We start from the raw sequence: 26257 nt of genomic DNA on the forward strand, positions 1-26257 counted from the left end.
AGAACCTGCTCCTGATGCTCGTTCGAACTCTTCCAAGAACTGCTTGGCTGAGCTTCCAAAGACAATATCTTCATTTTCATCATCTGTACCAGAACTATCAATCTCACCATACTCCTCATTTTCACCTTCTACCATCATCTCGCGGTTTATAATTGAAGTTGGCTCTTCAATACTACTTCCAGTATTATTAGTTAACTTTTCACCTGTTGCAAAGGTTCATCTTTTGGTAAATCAGAGACAACACCGTTATTCAATTTATAGGCATGACTTTAGCTTAATTTTTTAACACGAAGAAATAGGCTGTGGGATGAAAATAAGGGTTGATGACGATTTAGTATACGGTTTAGTATATTTAATATTTTCAAATAGTTAATATAAAGAAAATAAGATTTTAAATTTTAAAATATAAAGGTTTTAAATCGTCAAATATAAAAATATATGAAATTTTTTAAAATTACTTTATTTTAAATTTGTTCATTTAGTTAGAAAATAAAGTGAAATATTTTATGATATTTATAACTAATTAAATTAGATGTTGATTAAGAATACAATCGGTATATATCTCATATTAGTGTTGATCGTACATGGTTTATATAGTGACATAATACAATGCAATCAACAAGAGAATTAGTTACACTTGAAACAAACAAGTAAGTAAAAATTAATCCATCACTCATGATTCTCATAATTCTTCTATTTCCTACCATTATCCATGTTATTAGTTTATTAATATATTCGAATTTCGTTGATCTATTATCGTAGGATTAGTTTCACTTCTTTTATTCATTACACTTATTGAAATTGTTGCTACAATTAATTTGTCACCGCGTATTTTATTTGTTTTAGAGTTTCTATCCTCGAAGGTAAGTATTATATTCATTATTATTCATGTTTGGTTAATTCGTTCGTCGTAGAAAGATTAGAAATTACACATTATGTATTTTATAAATTCTAATCTTTAATAAATTCTACTTGAATTTAAGATTACAATAATAAAACATAGGTAAAAAAAACATAGGTAAAAGTCGGTGGGCCATTGTTGGTGATTCCTTCTATTATCTAACATTAATTGTATTTAAAGAAAATAGAAAATTATTGTAAGCTCACTTTGCTCAGTGACCTCTTTATGCATTTTACAGTGTTATATCATATATTGAACTTGATGACAATTCAAAGAGCCTATCTGCTGTTATATTCACAGATAATATATTGTGGAAAAAATATTTTCATGTACTGCTGCCAAACTAATTGATTATACTGTACATGTGTAGTTTTAAATAAATAAAATAATTTTACTTGTTTTCATAAGTAGATTTTTTTAATTAAATTAATTATGCACACCATGTCTAATCATCTTAAATAAAAATAAATAACTATTTGCAGAAAACCGTCGCTTTGTCGACACTACCATATTCAATTTATCAACGAAAAATGGATAATCCAATTATATGCGCGGATCCGGCTAGAATAAAAAATATAAAATACAAAAATTACACTATTGTCTCTGTCGAAGCAGAGGAAGATTAAAATCGACTCATGAGTATCATTATTTTTCTTATCTACAATTTTTAGATAGATGTTATCTTCAATTATCAACAATTTAGAGATTGATTTTTAATTTTCTTTTTTATCTTACACACATTTATGTTATGTTTCCTTAACTATTTGAACATCAATATTTATTTTATTTTTTGGTTAACTTAAGAACATATTTAAATTATCAAGCTTTCTTAAACACTAATATATTGCATCCGATATTTACTTTTAATTATTAAAATTATAAATTATATTATTTAGATATACATAATAATAATCTCACCTAATAACTAATTATATTTTTTCTTTAATTTTTAATTGTATCACTTTTAAATAAAATAAAAAATACCTAGCATAAAATTTCTTTTGCTAGTATATATATATTAATACTATGTGGCCCTTTATACGATAGTACCAGTGTTTTGTTTTTGAATATTGGATTGCAGCAATTATTTTAGCTAATTGTTAATTTATTCAAAAAAAAAAGATAAGTGCATTTATAATAAATTAAAAATATATTTAATTAAACAAATTATTTTGAAAATAAGTTATCTCCTATAATATTGAATTTTTCTTTTTTGTTGGTTAAAGAGATCGGTAGTGTGATTCCTAAAATTAATTCTTTAGGTTTAATATTATGTTTGAGTGGGTTCACCATGGGAGACAATAACGATGATGGTGCTGATTTTTACCTCTATGACGATGACGATAGTGGTGATGATTTCGACGAATCTAATTATGAGCTCCAATTATTCGAAGACACTACCTCAGTCTCAAATATTGAAACTCGACTAAATAACTTTCGAACGCGAATCACAAAAAGAAAACGACATTATACAAAGCAATTATATAATCAAAACTTACCTATATATTACTCTCGAATAAAGAAGGAAAGGGTTGTGACTCTCGAATAATTAGCATCAAATATTAGTTCAAATATTAATGGGATTTGTTTTATTTTTATTTTATTATTTTATTATTTTATTATTTTATTAATATTTTATTATTTTATTAAATATAAATAAAAAATTACCCATAAATTTCTCATAAACTAAAAATTTCAGTATTTCAGTTATATAGACACACTTTATATAGAATAGATATATATACAGTCACGTTGGAGTTCGTCTAAGGAATAGGCTGGTTAAGTAAGATACCAATTAAGTTTAACTCATAAAATCATAATTAAACTGTAGCTTTTAACGTCCAAAATTTTAACAGACCAACTAAGATACCAAATTCCAGTAAGGAATACGCTGGTTAAGTCAGAGCCTACTATATAGCCACACGTACCAATATCCAACTTCCTACCTATCAATTATTTTGTAACCGATTAAACCAAACTCAGTGGATTTTATTATTTTAGTAGGGAAATTTGATTTTCTATACTTACATATACTTAATATTTTATTTCTAAACTAATACATATCATCATTGAAAATATATGACCACTTTATCTAAAATCCAAAAATACCCGTCTCAAATTTTCCATACTTTTTTTTAGTGCAAAAACATAAAAAAAAAAAAATTGGTAGTCCGATGGGGTCCGATGGTAGTCCGATGGTGGTCCGATGGTCACCTGATGCTACTTTTGTATGCACAAAAACATAAAAAAAAAATTGGTAGCAGATTTGGTCCGATGGTAGTCCGATGGGTCCGATAGGTGGCCCGATGGGTGGTCCGATGGTGGCCCGATGGGGTGGCCCGATGGATGGTCCGATGGGTAGCCCGATGGGTGGTCCGATGGTGTAAATGGGGTGATGTAAATAGGGGTATTTTAGGGATATCATAAAAATTGTCATATTTTACAAATATTAGTTATTATTTGTTTAGAAAAAAAAATTTAACCAAATGTAAGCATAAAAAATCAAATTTCCCTTTTAGTATTTGCACTGTCCATAAATGCATATTTTCATTGGATCATACAAAAATACGAGAGGCTAGGACCAAATTTGAAATTATGCACTATTTTTTTACAAAATTTTAAAAATATATACTATTAAAATTTTCACACAATATATATCACCATATAAAAAATGGCCATATTAAAGTAATCATATAATAATATTTTGAATATTTATTGAAGTATTATATATTTAATCACTTTTATAAAAAAAAAAAGTATATTAAAGATTTTATAATCATTTTTTTTTATCATATATTAACATTTGTATAAAAGTAAAAAGATACATAATGATAATAAATATACTTTTTATTTAAGTTATAATTACCATTAATTTTTTAAGTTATAATATTCTTAATAGTAATCTTTTTTTAAATATTTGATTTATTTATTATAATAATAGTTTTTCTTATATTAGTATACACTTAAAAATACTTAATGTACACTATATGTTTTAGAGTAATTCTTAAAAAAAATTATATAAATATAATATTTGCTCATAAAAATAGAGATAATTACGTAAGACATAATTTTTTGTAAAAACATTACATTTTTACATTTAAAGATTTTTATTTTTATTTTTAAAGTTTTTCATAAAAATAACACGAAAACAACAAGAAAATTACATAAAAGTAACATGAAAATAACATCTAAATTAAAAACAAGTTAGTTAAAATCAGTTCAGAACCTAACTAACCTAACCGTTTGCAATCCAACATCAAGAAACAGTTAGTTGCTCTTTATTATAGTAAAAATATTTTTTGACGTTAAATTTAATGGTAGTGTAACACCAAATTTTATATTGGCTTAATTTAGTGTACTACTTTGTTTTACCCAAATGTAGTTAAATGATTTTTCTTGCTTAATGAAATTCCAAGTTATTGAATTAATCAATGGTGAACTTTGATTTTATGTATATTTTTTCTCTGATTATACTTACACGTCGATATATATGTCCCATATATTACTCGATCACCAATCATATATATCTATATGATTAATTAGTTTCAACATGCTAGCTCAAATTCTAAAAACTTGATTGAATTAATAATGTAATCGGAGAAAGTAAATGAGAACCGCACGTAATAATATTTGTTATGGAAAATCAATTAGTATTGTTTATATCATGACCTATATGCAGCTATATATATGCTATAATTTAAACAAGCATAAAAGAGAGAGAGAAATGGTTTTGAAATTCTATTTTTATAAATCTTCATTAATAATCAATTGACTGAATCATCTTCATCATATATATATATATATACACGCATTCGTAAAATCTAATCAATAAATATCTCATGGAAAGTTAGGCAACCATAATTGATTGGTAATTCGAATAAGATATTTTGATTGAGTACGTAGTCTTATTATTAATTTATATACATTAAGTGTATATATAACATATGCTCAAAATTAACGATCGTAATCACATATCAAATATCATACACTATGGTCACCACATATTCAAGCAAACTCTAAACCTTACTTACCACGTGTCCAAACCTTATGACTGGCCGATCAAACTATCCCACGTCACAAAGGGCATTGGTCAATTATCAAGAAGACCATATCCATACCATCCACATTTTGTTTATTCAATAATAATAATTTATAAGATATACATAATATTTTACAATATACGTAAGCTTCCAGGATTTTGCCTCCTCCTTTATAATCTTGTATAATAAAGAACTGAACAACCAAACCCATATATATTTTATTTTATATATGTATATAAAATAAAAACACGAGGTGGGCAGCTATGAAATTTTGAAAAATCCCTAGTTCGCACCGTTCGAACGTGTCCCCTTTCACTCCTAATTCTTCTAGGGCCCACAAACGCACTCATATTTGATATAATTATATATAAAAAAAATCATATTATTTATTACACAATTACAAAAGAATCCCAAACACTACTATCAGCTTATTGCTTTGAACCCACACACATTTATTATATAAACACCTAGCTCATCACAACACACCCACAGTACAGTCTCATGAGATTGAGAGCTCAACTCATCCTTATATAATTATTAACTAGTTTAATTACCTCATCACTCTTCTCAACCCATTACATATATATATATATAACGTATATATTAATAGTAGGAAATAATAGTATAGAGTATATATATATAGTTTGATAGTATAATAATGGGAAACAACGACTGTGTATACCCAAAGCATAAGGTGGAATCGGCGGCCTACCACAGGGTGGCTATTCCACCACCTCAGCCATTTGTTAAAACGTTTAAGTATTCACTGATGGAAACGTTTTTCCCGGACGATCCATTCCGACAGTTCAAGAATCAATCCCCGTTGAGAGGAGTGTGGCTAGGACTCCAGTACTTCTTGCCAATCCTGGAATGGGCTCCACGCTACACTCTCAATTTCTTCAAAGCTGACCTCATTTCCGGAATCACCATAGCTAGTTTGGCTATACCTCAGGGCATCAGTTACGCCAAGCTAGCCAATTTGCCACCCATTCTTGGCTTATGTAAGTCTAGTATTAGTAGTAGTAGTACCATACATATTAATTCTTTACAATATATAGCTATTTTTTGTTAATAATATTATATATATGGTATAGATTCAAGTTTTATTCCGCCTTTGATTTATGCTATGATGGGGAGTTCAAGAGATTTGGCGGTGGGGACAGTGGCTGTGGGTTCGCTTCTGACGGGTTCAATGTTGGGCCAAGAAGTTAGTTTTACTGAGAATCCTTCTCTTTATCTTCACCTTGCTTTCACAGCAACATTTTTCGCAGGAGTATTCCAAGCTTCCTTGGGCTTTTTAAGGTATAATATTTACTTTAAATATAATATATATTAAAAGATCCTCACATCACATAATATTTATATATAAAAAAAAAACTACACACTCGTGAATAATGAGCTACTGTACCTGTACAAGTTGTTATTATTATTCTGGCACTTATTTAACTTTTAATATAACCCGGAAAAAGGAATATTTTAAGCTGTTAGGGCAGTTATATTAATTAAAATATATTTTTTAAAAAACAATAATTAAAATATTTAGTACGTTAATTAATTAATTAATTTAAGAGAAGGCATAATTTAAATATATTGTTGCCTATCTTTTCATGTGAGAATAGCATTTTTTTTCTTTTGTCTTTTTCCCACAATTTTTGAGTCACTTTTAGAAAAAATAAAATGTGTAAAAAAAAATAAAACCTTGTTTTAAGAAAGAATATGAGCACGGGTATGGTTGATCCGCTTGCTCAGCTTTATATAGCTGTCAGATATATAGAAGAAAAAAAATCTAGCCTACTACCTATATGCAAATTCAAGGACCAATAGTCGTATTTATTTACTATCTCACTTTTTGGGCAAAGAAAGTCTAAAAATGAGTAAATCAATGAAGATGTGGGCGTATAATAATAATAATAATAATAATAATAATAATAATAATAATAATAATAATAATAATAATAATAATAATAATAATAATAGTAGTAGTGCTAATTACAATTTCTTATTATAACTTCTTAGTCAACCTCCATATCCGAAATTACATGTCGAAATATTTTTTTTCAATTTTTTTTCATAGCGGTATTTGTTATAGTTACAGTATCATCCCTGTAAATTTTTTAAAAATTTCGAATAATTTACAGTACCAAAAATAGAGTTCCTGATAATCTATTTTACCAAGCGTGTTTAAAAAACTTCAAACGTATTTTCAGTACTGTAAATAATTCGAAAATTTTCAAAAATTTACAAGGATAATGTTGTAAGCATAACAAACACCACCGTGAAAAAAAAATTGAAAAAAAATATTCCGATATATATATATGTGTTTTCGGGCATGGAAATTGACTAAAAAGTCGTAATAAGAGATTAAGGTAGCACTACTCTAATAATAATAATAATATATGAATATGAATAAATAATAATCCTTGGCAAAAATAATGATAATAATATTGTAATGGTGGCAGGCTAGGGTTTATCGTGGATTTCTTATCACATGCAACGATAGTAGGGTTCATGGCAGGAGCAGCCACAGTAGTTTGCCTGCAACAGCTAAAAGGGATTCTTGGGCTTGACCATTTCACCCATTCTACTGATATTGTCTCAGTCATGAGATCCGTCTTCACCCAAACACATCAGGTTTCTTGTCTTTTTCCTACAATTACATTTATATAAGTTTTTTTGAAACCAACATAATATATAATTAAATAATTAAATAATTATTACTTATGGTATAATGTTATATATCCTACCAATTACGATTGACTATATATTCAGAATTAATCAAATATGGAATTTAAGAAATAAGTAATTATATACGATTGGCCATTCATATTAATTAATAATAAAATGTATAAAGTATCTTGTTAAATTGATTATAAATATATACTTGGCTTGGATTATAATAACTAACTATTATATTTTGGTTATGGTTGTTGCAGTGGAAATGGGAAAGTGGAGTCTTGGGATGTTGTTTCCTTTTCTTCCTCATAATAACCAAATACTTCGTAAGTTCACCGAACCAATTATAAAAATGCAATAGTATATCCTTATTTTTACCATGTCACCGCATAATTACTGGTAATAATAAATTTGTCGTATTCTTTAAAAACCAACTATAACCGACTTATTATTTGTTTATATAATAAAAAGTTAGGCAAAATTAACTACTATATTCTGAAGCATTAATCGTCGAATATCCAAATCAGTATTATATATAATTCTTAAAATTTAAGCGAGCGAAAGAATATAATAAATTTTTATAGTTTAGCATATAAAAAATGCTCTAGGATCTAAATTAATTTTGATTAGCATATATATATATATTGATCTAAAATTCTTCACCTTCTCAACGAGTTGGAATCAGCTTCTGTCTTTCTTTCTTTTCATTTTATTTTTTTGAAGTGCATGTAGAAAAATTCTAATAAAGTCTTTTCCTCAAAAAAAATAAATAAATAAATTAATAAAATAGTTCAAAAGTCTTGATATTCAACCACAACTTTTTGATCTACCTGCTTTATATATTAATTAACTACTAAAAGCAAATCAAAACGTTCAAAGGTGATTGACTCCTACCATTCTGCGTAGTGTGAACCTTGTTCCATGTTATATACTTCAACCACCAATAGAATAATAACAACATACCTTAGCAAATATATTTAAATATTATAGTTAATAAAAAGAAAAGAAGTATATTATTATTAATTAATGTAAGTATGAAATACTTTTACATGCAGAGTAAGAAACGGCCAAAGTTTTTTTGGATTTCAGCAATGGCGCCGTTAACCTCCGTTATCTTGGGTAGCATTCTTGTTTATCTGACTCACGCTGAAAAACACGGCGTTCAAGTGGTAAGCAAGCAAAACAGTACTTAATTAGATTTCCTTTCTTTTTCCCTATTAGTCATTAATAACCGTGACCCACTGATAGAGCACAGTCCAATTATACTTGTTGTGGACTGACTTTGACGAAGACAAGATGACCGACCTACAGACCACGTCAAAATTAATACCATAAATATATTTATGGGATGTGTTTTGTGTCTATCTTAATGGGCCAGTCCAATAAAAGTGGCCTCACCACTCACTCACTCACTCACTGTCGCACGTCACGACCAGAGTTATTGGGCCCCCACCAATAATACCACTGTTTTGGGTGTGAGGGTCCCAGTTTATAAAATTACCCGTGGCAATGTTGTTCCTTTCCTTAACGTCTTTTAACTACTTTTTTTTTTTTTTTGATTTTCTTTTCTTTTCCTTATTTGGATACTGTTTGACTGGTCGGTTACTATGAATTAGCTTCTGATTCCCTGTATGTTGGTGCATCATATTTAATCAGATTGGTAATTTAAAGAAGGGGCTGAATCCACTGTCCATCACGGATCTTGTCTTAGTGCCTCCTCACATGGCTATTGCTATCAAAACTGGCATAGTTACTGGTGTCATAGCACTAGCTGTAAGTAATAACTTTCTCTCTCTCTCTCTCTGTTTTCAATAATAGTACACTTTTTGACATAATTTGTTATTTGTTGACTACTAGACTAGACAATTGAACAAAATCATTAATTGGGGGTAAAGTGTTATAGATCCCGTGAATATTAATACTTGTAATATATATAATATTTAATTGATTTATAATTAATATATTATACAGGAAGGGATAGCAGTAGGAAGAAGCTTTTCCATGTTCAAGCATTACCATATCGATGGAAACAAAGAAATGATTGCTATTGGAATGATGAATATTGTTGGTTCTTGTACTTCTTGCTATCTCACCACAGGTAATAATAATAATAATAATAATAATTATATTTTCGTCATTTGAAATTAATTTTGCATATAATTAATTTAATTTAATTTAATTTTTCAGGGCCATTTTCAAGATCAGCTGTAAACTACAACGCAGGATGCAAAACGGCAGTGTCTAACATAGTGATGGCATTAGCGGTAATGATGACACTGTTGTTCCTAACACCATTGTTCCATTACACTCCGCTTGTGGTGCTATCGGCCATTATAATCTCAGCCATGCTCGGCTTAATCGATTACGACGCCGCCATTCATCTCTGGAAGGTCGACAAATTTGATTTCATCGTTTGCATGAGTGCTTATATTGGTGTCGTTTTCAGCAGCGTCGAAGTTGGACTTGTCATAGCGGTTAGTACTTAACTTAATTAACAATTGTAAATCCTATCCTATGTATTCAATATTAATAAAAGCTAATTAATGTACTTAATGTGATCAGGTTGCAATATCTTTGTTGAGAGTACTATTGTTCGTGGCAAGGCCTAAGACTTTCGTTCTAGGGAACATTCCAGATTCTAGGATATACAGAAACGTTGAACAATACACCAATACCTGCAATGTGCCTGGAGTTCTTATACTTGAGATTGATGCTCCTATTTATTTTGCCAATTCCAACTACTTAAGAGAAAGGTATATATATAATATTTCTTCATATTATTTATAGTAAATTACAATATACTTAATCTGACCAATTATATGTATATTTTTATTTGTATTATTAAAGGATCACAAGATGGATTGATGAAGAGGAAGACAGAATTAAATCTTCAGGAGAAACCAGCTTACAATATGTCATTTTGAATTTGACTGGTATATATATTTATATATGAACGCATTTCCAATAAAATGCATTATTTAACTTATTCATCAGTACAGTACTGATTATATTTTATTTTTGGGTAATTAATTACAGCTGTAGGTAACATTGACACGAGTGGAATAAGTATGATTGATGAGGTCAAGAAGACCATTGAAAGAAGAGGACTTAAGGTATTCAATTACTATAACTATAATTGTGTACATATATATAATTGTACTAGCTAGCTTCTTAATTTTATGTTTAGTAATTAATTTGTGTGGATTAATTGTGTTAATTATAGCTTGTATTGGCCAACCCTGGAAGTGAGGTTATGAAGAAACTAAACAAGTCAGAGCTTATTAGCAAGATTGGACAAGAATGGATTTATCTAACTGTTGGGGAGGCTGTTGGAGCCTGCAACTATATGCTTCATACCTCTAAACCAGAAGGTACACTCAAAGACGAATCAGCTGACTCCACGTGGAACGTCTGACCAGACTCTCTTCTACACATATATATAAATTAAACTCATGGAGGAAGTTTAAAGCAAATATGCATCAAAGTTGCGATTGTTTGAATTCACCAAGTTTATTATTTTTATATATATGCGATTAATTAAGAAGGCCAATTCTTAATTTATTGATCAGAGTGAAAAAAAAAAGTTGACTCATTTGGATCAAAATGATAAGGAAATGAGTCTAGCTCATTAGTTAAAGTTAATTAGAGGAACCTTTTTTTTCCCAAACTCTATATATAAGTAGCTTTTGTATAACGTATATTGCACAATTAATGCCAAAGGCCTATTTTATAACAAAGGCTCGTCATTATTATTGAAAGGATAATGTAATGTGCTGTTTAAGAGAATATTTAAAAACGACATGTAGTTAATTTCATACCTGGCTCTAGAGTGTACATGTGAAAATGATACGTACAATTTTTTTGGTATATTAACTAAACAACATTTAAAGAGTTTTTTTTCTTTTTTTCCTGATATTCAACACACAATTATCTGGCCGAGGGACAAATAGAATCCGATATGGTTCTCTCTTATTTGGAGGAGACAAAGCTATCCAAGATACAAATATTAAGAGTTAGTTCCACATTGCTAATGTGTGGAAATAAATTGTGATATATAAGATGAATAGGCTACTCCTCTCATTGTCAATTGGTTTTGAAATGGAACCTCATTCATCTTATCCCCAAATTCTAACAACAAATTTATTTCAATCACTTGCTTTTATTTCTTTATTGCCGTGGACTGGATCGGTTTTAGTAAAAAACTTAGTATCACAATCAAGTGTTACAAATTCAACATACAAAAAAAATCTAGAGTAATTTGCGGCATAAATACTTAAGTTTTATGCCGAGTAGCAGATAAATATCTAAGTCTTATTTTTGGCGGTAAAAATACCTTCCGTCACTACTGGAACTTCCGTAGGTACCTGGCTGTTAATTGCTACGTCAGTACTTACGTGGCAGTCCCTTATAGGTCCATATCTTTTAATTTTATTTATTATTTGAAAAAATCATTAAAATCTAGAATTTACTTAAAAATTATTTAAAAAACAATAAAAAAGTAAAAAAAAAATTAATGTTAAAATAACTTAATTAAAAAAGAAAAACCCTAATATCTCTCTATCTTCCCCAACACTCTTCTCGCTTTTCTTCCTCAGACACCCTCTCTTCCTTTCTCCTTCTTCTCAGGCAAGCTGCAACCTTTCTCTATCATCGGCTGCAACCTTTCTCCATCCTCGGCAAATACAGCTCTTACTTCTCTCGGCACCGACAGTCTCGCGCCTTTCTCTCGTCGGTTTCAATGGTGGACCACCAAGCTATTTCTTTGCTCCACGGTCGTGTAGCTGGTTCAAAAATGCAAGCCTCATAGCTCAAGTTCCCTCTACTCAGTTTCTCCCTCTCTTGTCTCCTCACCACATTCAATGGCAAAATCGCTATCCCTAAGCTCCTCTTGCCCTTCGAAGATGAGATCTACAACGAAGTCAGATCTGAATGGGGTTGTTTAAAATAAAGGTTTACATGAGAAAGAGAAGATTATAGAGGTTTAGGGTGATTATTTTTTTTCCTTTGGCTATTTTCTTCTGTAAATAGAATATTGAACTTATGATGAAATGTTTCCATGTATTTGTGTATAAATCTGAGTGTAGTTTATGTAGTTGTGAAGAATTAGTTTGAATATGAGATTTATTGGTTGTTTGTAATTTTTGAGTTTGTTTAGATTTGAGATTTTGTTTGTTTATAAAATTTGTTTCTTGGATTTTTGAAAATGGAGGATGAATAGGGAAAAAAAGATTGATCCGAGAGAGATAGGGCACAAATCTTTTTTGGGTTGCCTTTTTTTATTCTTCTCTGCGTTTAAAGCTGGTATTTGTGGTTCTGGGTGTGGTATTTTTTTTTTCTTCAAGTTTGATTTGATGATGAAGATAAGAAATTAGAGTAAAAAATTTTAGTTAGATAATTAGTTGCAGGGATTTAATTCCAGAAATTTAATTTTAATTTCATTAAAATAAGTTTTAAATCTTTTGGGTTTGTTTAGGTTTAATAATTCAAAAAAATAATTAGTTTTTGATCTTAGTTTGTTAAAAATCTGACTTTAGTTTGTTTGTTTAACTGGGTTTGATTTTTCAATTTGATTCGTTTTTCAATATCAATTCAAAGAAAAATTAATGGGAAAGAAATAAAGGTTAAAAAATAAAAAGTATATTATATTTAGTTTTTATTTATTTTTTTATAATTTTTAAACATTTAAACAATAAATAAAAAAAAAATTAATGATGTGGATCAATGAGCGAGTGACACGTGGACACTAACCTGGCACATAACGGAGAGGTACCTACGGGAGTTCCAGAGTAGTGACGGAAGGTATTTTTACCGCCAAAAATAGGACTTAGGTATTTATCTACTACTCGGCATAAAACTTAAGTATTTATGCCGCAAATTACTCAAAAATCTAATAAAAATATATAATAAAAATTTATTATATTTTTCAATATTTTTTATTACATAAATAATTTTTCAATATATATAAATGTAATTGCACTACAACATATTAGCTCATTACCGGCGGAGAGGTCCGCTGGTAATAACTGTGTTTTCCGCCCCTAAAAGTTATTACCGGCGGAATCCGCTGGTAATACTCCGCTGGTACTACAGGGTCGCTATTTACCATCTTTACTGGCGGACTGACATCCCGTCGCTATTAAATATTATTACCAGCGGATCATTAGGGGGCCGACCCCGCCGGTACTAAACTCGTCAGACCTATCTGACACATTAATACCGGCGGACCCCACTGCTATTTATCCCCCAGTATTAGTTTTTTAATATAAAAATATTTAATGATATTAATTGAGAAGAAAATAAAAATAATATATAATATTATATTTTATATAAAAAATAACAGAATTTCTAAAAATAATTAATATTTATTCAACACATTGTGCATCAATTAATAGAACAATACACCTTAAAAAAATGTCGTAGTTAAAATACAATACATTGTCATTGTCGCTGAAAAGAAAAATACATTATCATTGTTTAAATGAGAATATTCATTTAAAAAATCTGTAATTTTGAAGTCAATAGTCTTGAATCTTCACTATAGTGGTGTCGACCGTGAAATGTAACAAAATAGTAGAGACTGCTACGAAGATAATAATTGGCTTTAAAATTATTGTCTCCTCATTGTGCTATTTGGACCTGATAATAAAAAAAAATTAAACTAAAAATTAATAGTATATAACAACGATATTTTAAACTATAACAAAAATTATGAAAAAAAAAAATTAAAATTAGCAGAATAGTTTAAAATTATTTCTAAGTTTATATATGTAGACACATATTTTTCTTTTAAAAAATAACAATATATATAAAAATATTTTTAGTTATATATATAAATACTTTAAAATCCTATTAGATATTATAGGTTAACTTTTAAAAATACTAAAAAAATTAATTAATTATAAGTATATATTTATAGAACACTAAAGAAATCTAACCTTAACAGAGATCTTAATATTGAGGTGTCTCAGCTAATTAAAAAAAATATTATTACAATACATAAAACTTATTATATATATATGAATATATAGTAAATAAGCATGTGAAAACTCACATGGATAGAGACAAACTCATCTTGCACTAGCTGAAAAAACCACCATCTGCTATCAAAAAATATCACAGTGTGCCAAGAGTTCTAGTAGAAGAGAAGAGACGAGAGTGAAAAAGAGAAGAAATGAAGTCTGAAGGAAAAGATGGGATTTTTGTTTTTTATATATACCAACTTATTACTGGCGGGACTCCGCTGGTATAAGTGTCTCCGCCGGTAATAAGTATAAAAATAATAAATTAATATTTATTACCAGTGGAGTCCACCGGTATAAGTCCGCTGCTAATGATAAATTAAAAATAAAGGCGGGATTTTTCCCGCACATTTCACATTTTGAATAATTAATGAAAAGTTCCGTCGCTAATACTTTGTTTCCCGCTGCTATTATTAAAGAAAAAAGATTTTAAATAAAAAAATTATTATTTTTTACTATTACCGGCGGAAAGTGTACTCCGCTGGTAATAACCCTTATTATTAGGGGCGGATCTATTCCGCCGGTAATAAGTCCGCCCCTAATAATAATTTTTGTTGTAGTGTTGGATTGAATCAGTTTTTAATTGGATTTTGAGATTGACATCCAATAACCGATCCAATCCAATTAGAATCCAACTTTTAGCATCCAATCCAATCCAATCCAATTGTAATTGGATATCCAACTTTTTGTAATTGGATTGGATTGGATCGGTTCGGTTCAATTGAATTGGATTGGATAATGCCCACCCCTATTCATACTAGAGATCGACTTTTGAGATTTGGATGTAATTATTTTGTAACCTGAAAGTAAAAACACATCAACACTTATTTTTTAATTGCAGGTACAGTAAGCAACTACAAATAGCCATTTGCAATTGGTGGGGGATTAGCTCTCAATAGGGGGCCTAATGAAAGTTTTGAAATGGATAAAAGGATTCAAAAAGTCTAAATACAAGAAAAGAGTTTATACTGTTGTACTGAATCTGAATGCGTTGGTTTACAATATTTGGGAGGCTTGGAATCAAGTTCTTTGGAATGTCAAATATGTGTATTATGTAATTTTTTTCGTAAATAAAATTGAAAGAGAGATTTGTATTAGGTTTTCTCACTTTTAAAGAGAAAAAACAAGTATAGAAGATAGAGTTTGGTTGCACAATTTGAGTATAACTAGTTAGTTTAGAGTACCTTTTGTTGAATAATATTATTAGTTACCAAAAAACTTTTATTTGAAGAAAAAAAAATCGATCACCTATACTTATACTAGGATAAATAACTTTTTTGCCTCCTATTATTATTTTTAGAGTCTTGTCCAAAACCATTCCTCCATCTAAGACTTAGAAGCCTTATCATCTCTCTAGGATCCAGAGAGGACCAAGCTCAACATATGTTTAGAGGATACTTGGAGGACACTCGAAGAGTTGAACACAGACACCAACCACCTAAAGGAAGTCGGAGGTCTACCATGAAGAGAGATTCGAATCGCTCCAGCAACAGTTATATCTCTTTGTTACCGTTTGTGCTTTGAAAAGCCTATAAAGATATTTTCTGATTATTAATTAAGAGTTGAACATTTGATATATGCATGGATATAAGTTGTTAATGTTATTATTGAATAATTTATATTAAATATCAGAAAATTCTTTATTCATATATGAGGATGTGGCTTCTAACTGTACAGAGAACTAAAACCACTTAGCTATGAATAAAAAGCCAACAACATATTAAAGTTTGGGAATCTTTAATCAACGGTTGCTAGCATGATTCACTGATACCCGTTCTTCGGTGCAAGTAATCTTGGTTTAGATTACGGATGTAGTATGACATCAAAGTGAATGTGTTGTATATAATATATATTATACATGACGATAACCGATATGAATAAAGTTATCTTTATTAACATGTTGTTCATCATAAAGACCTAATTCATATCATAATGATGATCAATAGTAGATCGGCCTAAATCTTGAGTTATCATAAACTCATGTTTGTGTTATTAGTTTCTTTGATTCACTCATTAAAGTTTCTTAGGAAAGATGATTCTTACAACTTTTATTTTGGGAATCTAATGATGTGTATGGTTGGGAACATGATTTACACTTATGAAATTCTGACTTTCCTAACGAATCAAATGTTGGTTCCCTTTGAGTGTTAATTCTAGAACTAGAATATTGTGCACAAATTTAGATGGGATCTAAATCATACTTTCACAAGTGAATTAATAGTACTAAAGGATAAAGAAGTAATTAGAAGGTAAAATAGTAATTTGACCAAAATTAATTACGAACCAACACATGAATGGCTAATCACTAGGATTAATTATATCAATGGACACTGCAGTTAAACTCAGTAAATATAATTCTATAATTACTAAGGGTTTAATTCTATATTTATAGTGAAGTAATCGTGGAGTTAATAAACAAGAATTATTTAGTTGATGATACTCAATAAATAATCTAGTTTATTGGAGCTTAGAATTATAGGTTTATGGTCTCCGAATTGCCACTATGAAATACTGTCAAGAGTAGGGATAAAAAATTGTATAAAGATATTCAGAAAATCTATTTTAAATTGACAAAATAGTAATTATTTATTTTTTATAATAAATAAATAATTTTCAAATTACTTAAAAAGCAAAAAGATAAAAATTGTTAAGATAGAATTTGGCAAGATAAGATTTGTTGAGACAAAAGTTGTGAGGACAAAAGATACCAACCTTGTCCTAAACAACAAGTTAGGCGCCTAAGCATATGTCCAGTCACTATGGAGTTTGTCTTTTTGGGTTAATTAATTATTTAATTAATTCAATTAGGTAAATATCTAATTTAAAAAGGGGTTATAGATATTTCAAGATTGTTGAGATATTCCTTAAGTGGTTGATAGATTTCCTTATAAATATTAGTAACCAAATTCGGTTATAGATATTGATTTATTTAAATAATTAAATATAATTTCATTAAAGGGTTATTAAATATTATAAATAGAAGCCTGTTTTGAGAAATCAGAACATCACTTTGAACCATAATTTTCAAAATTATAGAGAGAAAAAGGAAATTGATTTTTCTCTCATCTGTTCTTGCTCAAGTGTTGAGAACTCAACAAGAACAAAGCTATACACTTTAACCTAATAGTTCACACTATCCATTGTGTGTGATGGAACGATTTGGAAGATACTGGTGTGAGTCTAATTGAAATTACCTCATCATCTAGATTAAGGGATACAACATACGAAAAGTTTCAAGAATACCCTGATAGTCATAAAGAGATATTTATTCTAAACTTACTATTTATTGTTTTGATTTAATGTACACACATCTAGAGATCATTTGGGCTATGGTATAATGATAATTAGATAATACAAAACCTTTCCGCTGCATATTTGATTTAGTACCATAAAACCAACACTCATTTGACAGAGCATCAGATCTTGTCCCAGTGTCAGAACATGGTAGTGCGCACACCCCACCTCTGGATATACCTTTTCACCTGACAGTTTGTATACGCATCTCCTTTCCAAGGTGAAACCTTTGGGCAACACGCGTCCAGTACCAACGATGGTCCCCATTATCCAGTTGCTTCTCCACACGAGCAAGAACCTTCTTGGGGTCCCAAAAATCAGTTCTTTACATGTATTTTACCCCAATAGTGGACTTTTTACAAAAACTCTAAGCAGATCATGGGCATGTCCATACCCACAATTTAGCCTAGAAATACTCCTTGATTTTCATGCAAACTGGGGATCAAAAAATTAATAGTACTCGAAGCTTTGCCTAATTTTCTCTAAGCTTTCTTCTTCATCAAGAGAAAATAAGAGGGCGGAGTCAGGGTTTTCTTGTAACCACTACTATAAAATACCATACAAGCCTCTTAAGAAAAATACACTAACTCGTGGACTAAGACTCATTAATGCCTAAACCACGTAAATTTTTTTGTCTTCTTTATTGCTGCATTTATTATTTCGTTAGCTCTTATTTAATTAGTTTCTGAGAAATCTTAGTAAATATGTAGGTTGGGTGATGGTTCTATTTGTATTTACTAATGCATACATAGAAACTTAAACAATAAATTATTCAACTAACATATTGCTCATATGCTTCCAATCATGCTTTTTTAATTAATCATATATAAATTACAAAACAAGTAAAGGCTTACTGAAACGTTAGTCGAGCTTGTCTCTAATGATGATTGTACATATCGTGACGGTCTTTGGTGAATAACCTGGTGGCTCTAATACCGAATTGCAATGCCCTACTTGATTAGGCACACTACAGTAATTTTCTAATTACTGTAGACACCTTTACTAAATAAAGGGTTTATCAAAAAATATGATAAATTAAAACTTTTTCAATTAACTTCAATTTTAATAAATACATATATTTATAAAAGTTTGGGATCCCGTTAAAAGTTTACAATAGTATTCAAAATATGTTTTCTACAAAAGGTGTTGCTTGGCGACTACAAAATATGAGTCCATGTCGTTTCGAAAACCAAACACTCCAAGCCTAACTATTCTGATATGTACAATCACCCGCAAGCTTTAGACTCAATGTAGCTCAACCTTCGTCTTTCCTTTACCTACACATGAAACCATATTTATGAGTCGATAGCCTCAGTAAGAAAAGTATAAAACATATAAACATATTACCGACTTGCAAATAGGCGCCATACACTACCTATAAGGCTTAATAGATGAATCGAGAATGTTCCTACATTTGGTACGATTGACCATAATATCAGTCTCAACCAACAATATGATCGTACTGCAGACCCGAAACTATGATTGTACTACTATAATAGCATCAATCTATACCCAAAAGTACAATTGACCATAATATCACTCTTAACCAGTACTATGCTTGTACTTCCGACCCATACTATGACCTTACTGCTATGATAGCATCAATTTATACTTAATGGAATTGTAGAAAATAGTGATTCGAATTGTGTGTTGATTTCACAGAATAATACATATTTATATACAGAGTTAGGAGACTAAATATCTACTAAATATCTACTAAATATCTAACTCTCTTACAACTAATATACATCTAATATCTAACACTCCCCCTCAAGCTGGAGCATAGATGTTAATCATGCCCAGCTTGTTACAAAGATAATCAACCCGCACCCCATTCAAAGCCTTTGTAAAAATATCTCCTAGTTGTTCTCCGGTCTTCACATATCCTGTGGAGATCAGACCTTGTTGAATTTTCTCACGAACAAAATGACAATCAATCTCAATGTGCTTAGTTCGCTCGTGGAATACGGGATTCGAGGCAATATGAAGAGCAGCTTGATTATCACACCATAATTTTGCTGGAATAGAAGTCTTAAACCCGAATTCAGTCAAAAGCTGATAAATCCATATTACCTCACACACAGACTGGGCCATAGCTCTATATTCTGATTCAGCACTGGATCTAGATACAACATTTTGTTTCTTACTCTTCCAAGAGACCAGATTGCCCCCAACAAATACACAATATCCTGAAGTGGATCGTCTATCTACCTTGGAGCCTGCCCAATCTGCATCAGAAAAACACTCAATCTGGGTATGTCCATGATCCTTGTAAACTATACCTCGTCCTGGTGCTCCTTTTAAATAACATAAAATTTGTTCTAATGCTGCCCAATGATGAATTGTTGGAGAAGACATGAACTGACTGATAACACTAACCGGGAATGTAATATCTGGATGAGTCACAGTTAAATAATTCAACTTTCCAACTAACCTGCGATATTTCTCAGGATCTTCAAATGGATTCCCATCACGTGTAAGATGCACAGCTGGATTCATTGGAGCATTGCAGGGTTTTGATCCCAATTTCCCTGTCTCAGTTAGCAAATCAAGTACATACTTTCTTTGAGACAGAAAAATACCTTGTTTACTCCGAGTAACTTCAATCCCCAAGAAATACTTGAGCTCCCCTAAATCTTTCGTGTTAAACTGGGTGTGAATGAAAGACTTAAGGGATGAGATGCCTTCAGTATCACTTCCAGTAATAACGATGTCATCAACATACACCACTAACAAAATGATACCAACAGTTGATCTTTTATAAAACACAGAATGATCTGACTTACTTTTCAACAAACCAAACTTCTCAACAGCCTGACTAAATTTACCAAACCAAGCACGAGGGCTTTGTTTCAATCCATATAAAGATTTGCGAAGATGACAAACTCGCCCTAACTCCCCCTGAGCAACAAACCCAGGAGGTTGCTCCATATATACTTCTTCCTCAAGATCTCCATGAAGAAAAGCATTTTTAATATCAAGCTGATGCAAAGGCCAATGATGAGTTGCTGCCATGGAAATGAACAGTAGAACAGATGTGAGTTTAGCAACAGGAGAAAAAGTATCACAATAGTCCACTCCATAGGTTTGAGCATAACCCTTGGCAACAAGACGGGCCTTTAAGCGAGCAACTGTGCGAGTACGGATTGAATTTAACCGTGAACACCCATTTACACCCGATGGCCTGTTTTCCGGAAGGTAAATCAACCAAGACCCAAGTACCATTCGCAACCAAAGCATTCATCTCTTCTATCATTGCAGCAAGCCAACCAGGATGAGACATCGCTTCTCGAACAGTTTTAGGAATAGTGATAGAATCAAGAGAAGCAATAAAAGAACAAGAAGAAGAGGAGAGATGATTATAAGACACAAAAGAAGTAATAGGAAAAGTACATTGGCGTTTACCTTTACGTAGTGCAATGGGAAGATCATTTGAGATTTCCGGATCTGATGACGAAGATGCAGGTGCAGGACATAAAACAGGAGGTGGAGGAGGGGGGGCGCCTGGTGTACACTATAGGAGGCCGAGGGAGTGGTGGAGGTGGTAGAGGTGGTGGAGGTGGTGGAGGTGTAGACATTGTGGGGGTGACGACCGAGGCAGGTGAAGGAACAAGAGACCCGCCAGAACATGTAGCAGGCGCATAAGATGTGACAGAATAAACCAACAAATCATCATCCTCCCCCTGACTAGTAGAAGTAGTGGAAGATGAAAAATAAGGTGTATTTTCTACAAAAGTAACATCAATAGAAACAAGATATTTGTTGAGATCAGGACAATAACACCTATACCCTCTGAAGACGAGAATAACCAAGAAAGACACACTTTAGTGCCTTAGGGTCTAATTTGGTGACAGATGGACGGACATCGCGAGCAAAACAAACACTACCAAACACTCGCGGAGCAACTGGAAATAATGACTTATTAGGAAAAAGAATTTTAAATGGAATTTCACCATTAAGAACAGAGGATGGCATGCGATTAATAAGAAAGCATGCCGTGGAAACTGCATCGGCCCAAAAAGGTTTAGGGACTTTCATTTGAAACAAGAGAGCACGTGCAGTTTCAAGAAGATGTCTGTTTTTACGTTCTGCAACACCATTCTGAGGTGCCGTATCAACACAAGAAGTTTCATGAAGCATGCCATTAGAGGTCATATAAGATTGAAATTGAGCAGACATGTACTCTTTGGCATTATCACTTCTCAAAGTACGAATAGATACATTAAATTGAGTTTGAATCTCAGCACAAAAAGCACAGAATATAGAAAACAACTCAGAACGATTTTTCATTAAATATAACCAAGTTACACGAGAATAATCATCCACAAAAGTAACAAAATACCTGAATCCAGGTTGAGACAAAATAGGAGAAGGACCCCAAACATCAGAATGAACTAACTCAAAAGGAACACTAGCACGTTTATTGACACGTGGACTCAAACTAACACGATGATGTTTGGCAAACTGACATGACTCACAATCTAACGAAGATAAACTACTATATTGGGGACACAGTTTCTTGAGCAAAGGAAGGGATGGATGACCTAAACGACAATGAGCCTCAAAAGCGGAAGCAACACTCGAACAAGCAATAGAGGTTGGCGGAAGTGGGTCAAGAACATACAAGCCACCAGATTCATGTCCTTTACCAATAATCTTCTTCGTCATAAGATCCTGAAAAAAAACAATGATCAGGAAAGAATGAGATGCAACAATTTAGATTACGAGTGAGTTGACTAACAGAAAGCAAATTAAAGGACAAATCAGGTAAATGTAAGACTGATGACAAGGATAGCATAGGTGTAGGAACAATAGTGCCAGATCCAAGAACGGAAGCTGTTGACCCATCAGCTAAGGTGACAACAGAAGTGGGACTGTGAGACTGAAAAGTGGAAAAGAGACGGGAATTACCTGTCATATGATCTGTGGCACCAGAATCAATGACCCATTTTGAGGATTTGGAAAGAAGGCATGCATTAGAGTTACCTGAATCGGCAATCGCGGTGAGAAGAAGATGAAGACTTAAGTGTTTCCCGATACCTTGAGAACTTGGCAAATTCATCGGCGAAATAAGGACCGATTTGTCAGATGCATCACTAGTGCTTGCAATATTGGCAGAGTGTTGTTGTCGATTCTTAAATTGTAACTTCCTACACTCAAACTTGGTGTGGCCTGGTTTCTTACAATAATTGCACATGATGCTCCCAGAATTTGGTGTGCGGTTATCAGGTCCTTGTGAATTACCTCCTTTAAATCCACTTGGAGTAGAGTTTCTTTCCGGTGCAGAATTATTACGACTCACCAAGGCGCTATTCAGAGGAGTTGAAGAGGTAGTCTCTGTGCGAAGAACACGAGTAAACACATCTTGTAAAGAGGAGACATCAGAACCAGAGAGAACTTGTGACTTTGCAGAGTCAAATTCAGATGAGAGTCCTGCAAGAAAACTCATAATAGCCATCTGTTCTCGTTGGCGCTGTTGAACTTTTACATCAGGACTAAACGGTAATAACACATTAAGTTCTTCATATGTTTTCTTGAAAGCCATAAAATAATTCATAAGAGACTTATCTTGTTTCTCCGCGCGATAAAAAGCTTTGCAAACATCATATATGCGAGATATGTTGTCTTTGCCAGAATACAAAAACTCCAAGTAACCCATTAGTTCTTTAACCAATTCACAATGATTAATCAAACTAATTACCTCATTATCGATAGAATTTCGAATTTGAAGGAACAAGTGAGCATCCTCACGGAGCCAGATTTTCCTTGAATCGTTTGTTTCTTCAGGAGGATCGTCAGTCAAGTGATCATCTTTGTCAATACTCCTCAAATACAGTCGAATCGTCTTACTCCATTCCAAATAATTCGAACCAATCAACTTATGATCCGTGATTTTAGACATCACGGGAACAACATCAGAAACAACAACTGATTTTGAATCTGATCTTATCTCTGCCATAATCTCAAAAGCAAACACAAAGGACAGAGAAAAAGAACAAAAGAACACCAAAGAATGAACACCCAAACACGAAGAAGACAAACAAATACCGAATTACCACCTAGAACAGATGCGAGTAGGCTTAGAAGAACCCAGTGAAGAATGGGCAACAGAACGCCGTCGAAGGCGCCGTCACACGCGCCTCCACGCGCCGGCGCGTGAGCCCCACGCGCAGAAGCTTCAGGCGGCGCGTGAGCCCCACGCGCGAGGAATCCGGCGACCAGACTTCGGGGGTTCGTAGATCGGCGGCTGGGCAGTCCTCCTATGTGGGCGGTGAGAAACAATGTTCACTCCAAATAGGATTTTCGAAAAAACAACCCTAAACTCAAACCCTAATTTTTTTTATTTTTTTTTCAGAACCCTAATTTCGAATTTCGAATTTTGAATCACAATGCTCTGATACCATGTAGAAAATAGTGATTCGAATTGTGTGTTGATTTCATAGAATAATACATATTTATATACAGAGTTAGGAGACTAAATATCTACTAAATATCTAACTCTCTTACAGCTAATATACATCTAATATCTAACAGGAATTCAATATCAGTAAAAACCAATACTATACTTGTACTGCTAACTTGACACTATGATTGTACCTCTATGATACCAATTCGTACTTCTTAGAATTGCAAAACACATATTTTAACATGTATATCATATGCACACATACATATCTACATCTTATACTAATTTTATCTCATTTCTAGATTCAAGTTGTGCCGACCAATATGAAGGGAAATATCGATCGATGAACAAAGGCCCTATGTCACATTAACGTAAAATAGGTAAGGGTTACTCTAAACACTTTCGGAGACTTAAATTCAAAACTAAAAGTTTCCCTATCGTTAAATAGCGTGGAAATTCCCTATGTATCGAGAAAATATAAAAATTGAGGCTTCCAAAACTGCCCAAATCAGTGAACTGGATTTCCAAAACGATGGACTATTTTCTAAGAATCCTACCTAGGGAAATAGTTCATTGTTTCTAGTAAAACGATGGACTGTTTTTCTGCAGAAATCCTAAAAAATCTTTGATTCTCAACTCAATTCTACCCCAAACTTCATATAACTCTCCAGAGCACCTAATAACATCCCAACAAACATATTTCAAGCAATATAGCAGCAACCGAAACACAAGAATTCAAAAATCACCATTGTTAAGCCAAATTTGAGTTCTCAAACTTAAACTTGCTCAATACCTTCTCCAGCCAAAGTAAGCTCAAAAAAATCTAATTTAGCTCAGAAAGAAACCCACAAACATCTAGTGTTCGAACAAAACTTATTCTCAAAGATTGCATGCTGAAACCAACCTTTAACTTTCAAAAATCTAAGAAAATGGGTTCTAGGGCTTACCTCTGGTTTAATCTTCCAATTCTTCTTGAATTCAAGTTGAATTCCCTGAGAAATAAAGAAGAAAAGCTCTCATTCTTCTAGTTTCCTTAGGGTTGAAGTGGAGAGAGAGAAAGCAATGGAAAAGATTTTATTTTTCTTAACTTTTTCTAACTTTTCCTTATTTCATTATTAAATTGGTTTTATCCTTAGTTAATAATTAGAAATAAAACTTAGGAAAATCCTACTATTCCACTAAAAGACAAAGCCTAACTTTAGGCAAAGATTCCAATTTTACTTTTCTTCATGCTTAAGTAACCTTAAGGTCTAAGAGTAAAATGGTTAAATACCATAGCCCTCCTAATCTCGATAGTTCAAATATTAAATATACTTTTTCCACTAAAAGAAAGGTTCTAAACTATACTCGTGTGACTCTAATGGCCAAACAGTCGTATTTCCATTGTTACCGAGCAAGAAATACAAAAAAAAATATTAAAATACATGTTTATCATATATAATTCATCTAAAACTTAATAAAATCTCCATAATTAAGAAATGATAACTCAAGTGCCTACTTCTTGAAAATAGAACCCACATCTGATCATTTAATCACATAATATAATTTTTTAATGCTAAATGTCCACTAATCTATATTCTAAGTATGCAGTCATTACATGATTATTAGTGCGCGTAAGTGTCGATGGACTTGCGCATGACACATGTACATAAGATATTGACTTGCAGAAGCATCCAAATCTTATGTTGGTGGCAAAATAAGATTGATTCCCAAGACTAAACTATCGTTTGATGGACAAAACACTAAGCCTTATGGCAAATGTCAACTTGGGTGCCTAGGGTGGTGCATGGTGGTGCCTGGGGGCTGCACCACCACTAAAATGATTTTTTCTTTTGATTCCAAGTCTCATATCTCGTTTTGGGAGAAAAAAAAAAGGAATAATTCTTAAGATGGAATCACAATCAACCACAAGTCACGTGGACTA

The 26257-nt window shown here is 31.9% G+C and overlaps 1 protein-coding gene across 1 annotated transcript; it reads left to right on the top strand.

Annotated features, from left to right (window-relative positions):
* Window positions 1-5353: 5353 nt before the first annotated feature.
* Window positions 5354-11351, top strand: LOC115704044 (sulfate transporter 3.1). Its single transcript, XM_030631268.2, has 12 exons — window positions 5354-5942; window positions 6036-6243; window positions 7401-7572; window positions 7875-7940; window positions 8670-8783; window positions 9271-9387; window positions 9586-9712; window positions 9802-10088; window positions 10177-10367; window positions 10462-10547; window positions 10651-10727; window positions 10838-11351. The coding sequence occupies exons 1-12, from the start codon at window positions 5600-5602 to the stop codon at window positions 11027-11029; spliced, it is 1980 nt and encodes a 659-aa protein (XP_030487128.2). The 5' UTR covers window positions 5354-5599; the 3' UTR covers window positions 11030-11351.
* The last annotated feature ends 14906 nt before the right edge of the window (window positions 11352-26257 follow it).

This window comes from Cannabis sativa, chromosome X (genome assembly GCF_029168945.1).
Source record: "Cannabis sativa cultivar Pink pepper isolate KNU-18-1 chromosome X, ASM2916894v1, whole genome shotgun sequence".
Classification (NCBI taxonomy): Eukaryota; Viridiplantae; Streptophyta; class Magnoliopsida; order Rosales; family Cannabaceae; genus Cannabis; species Cannabis sativa.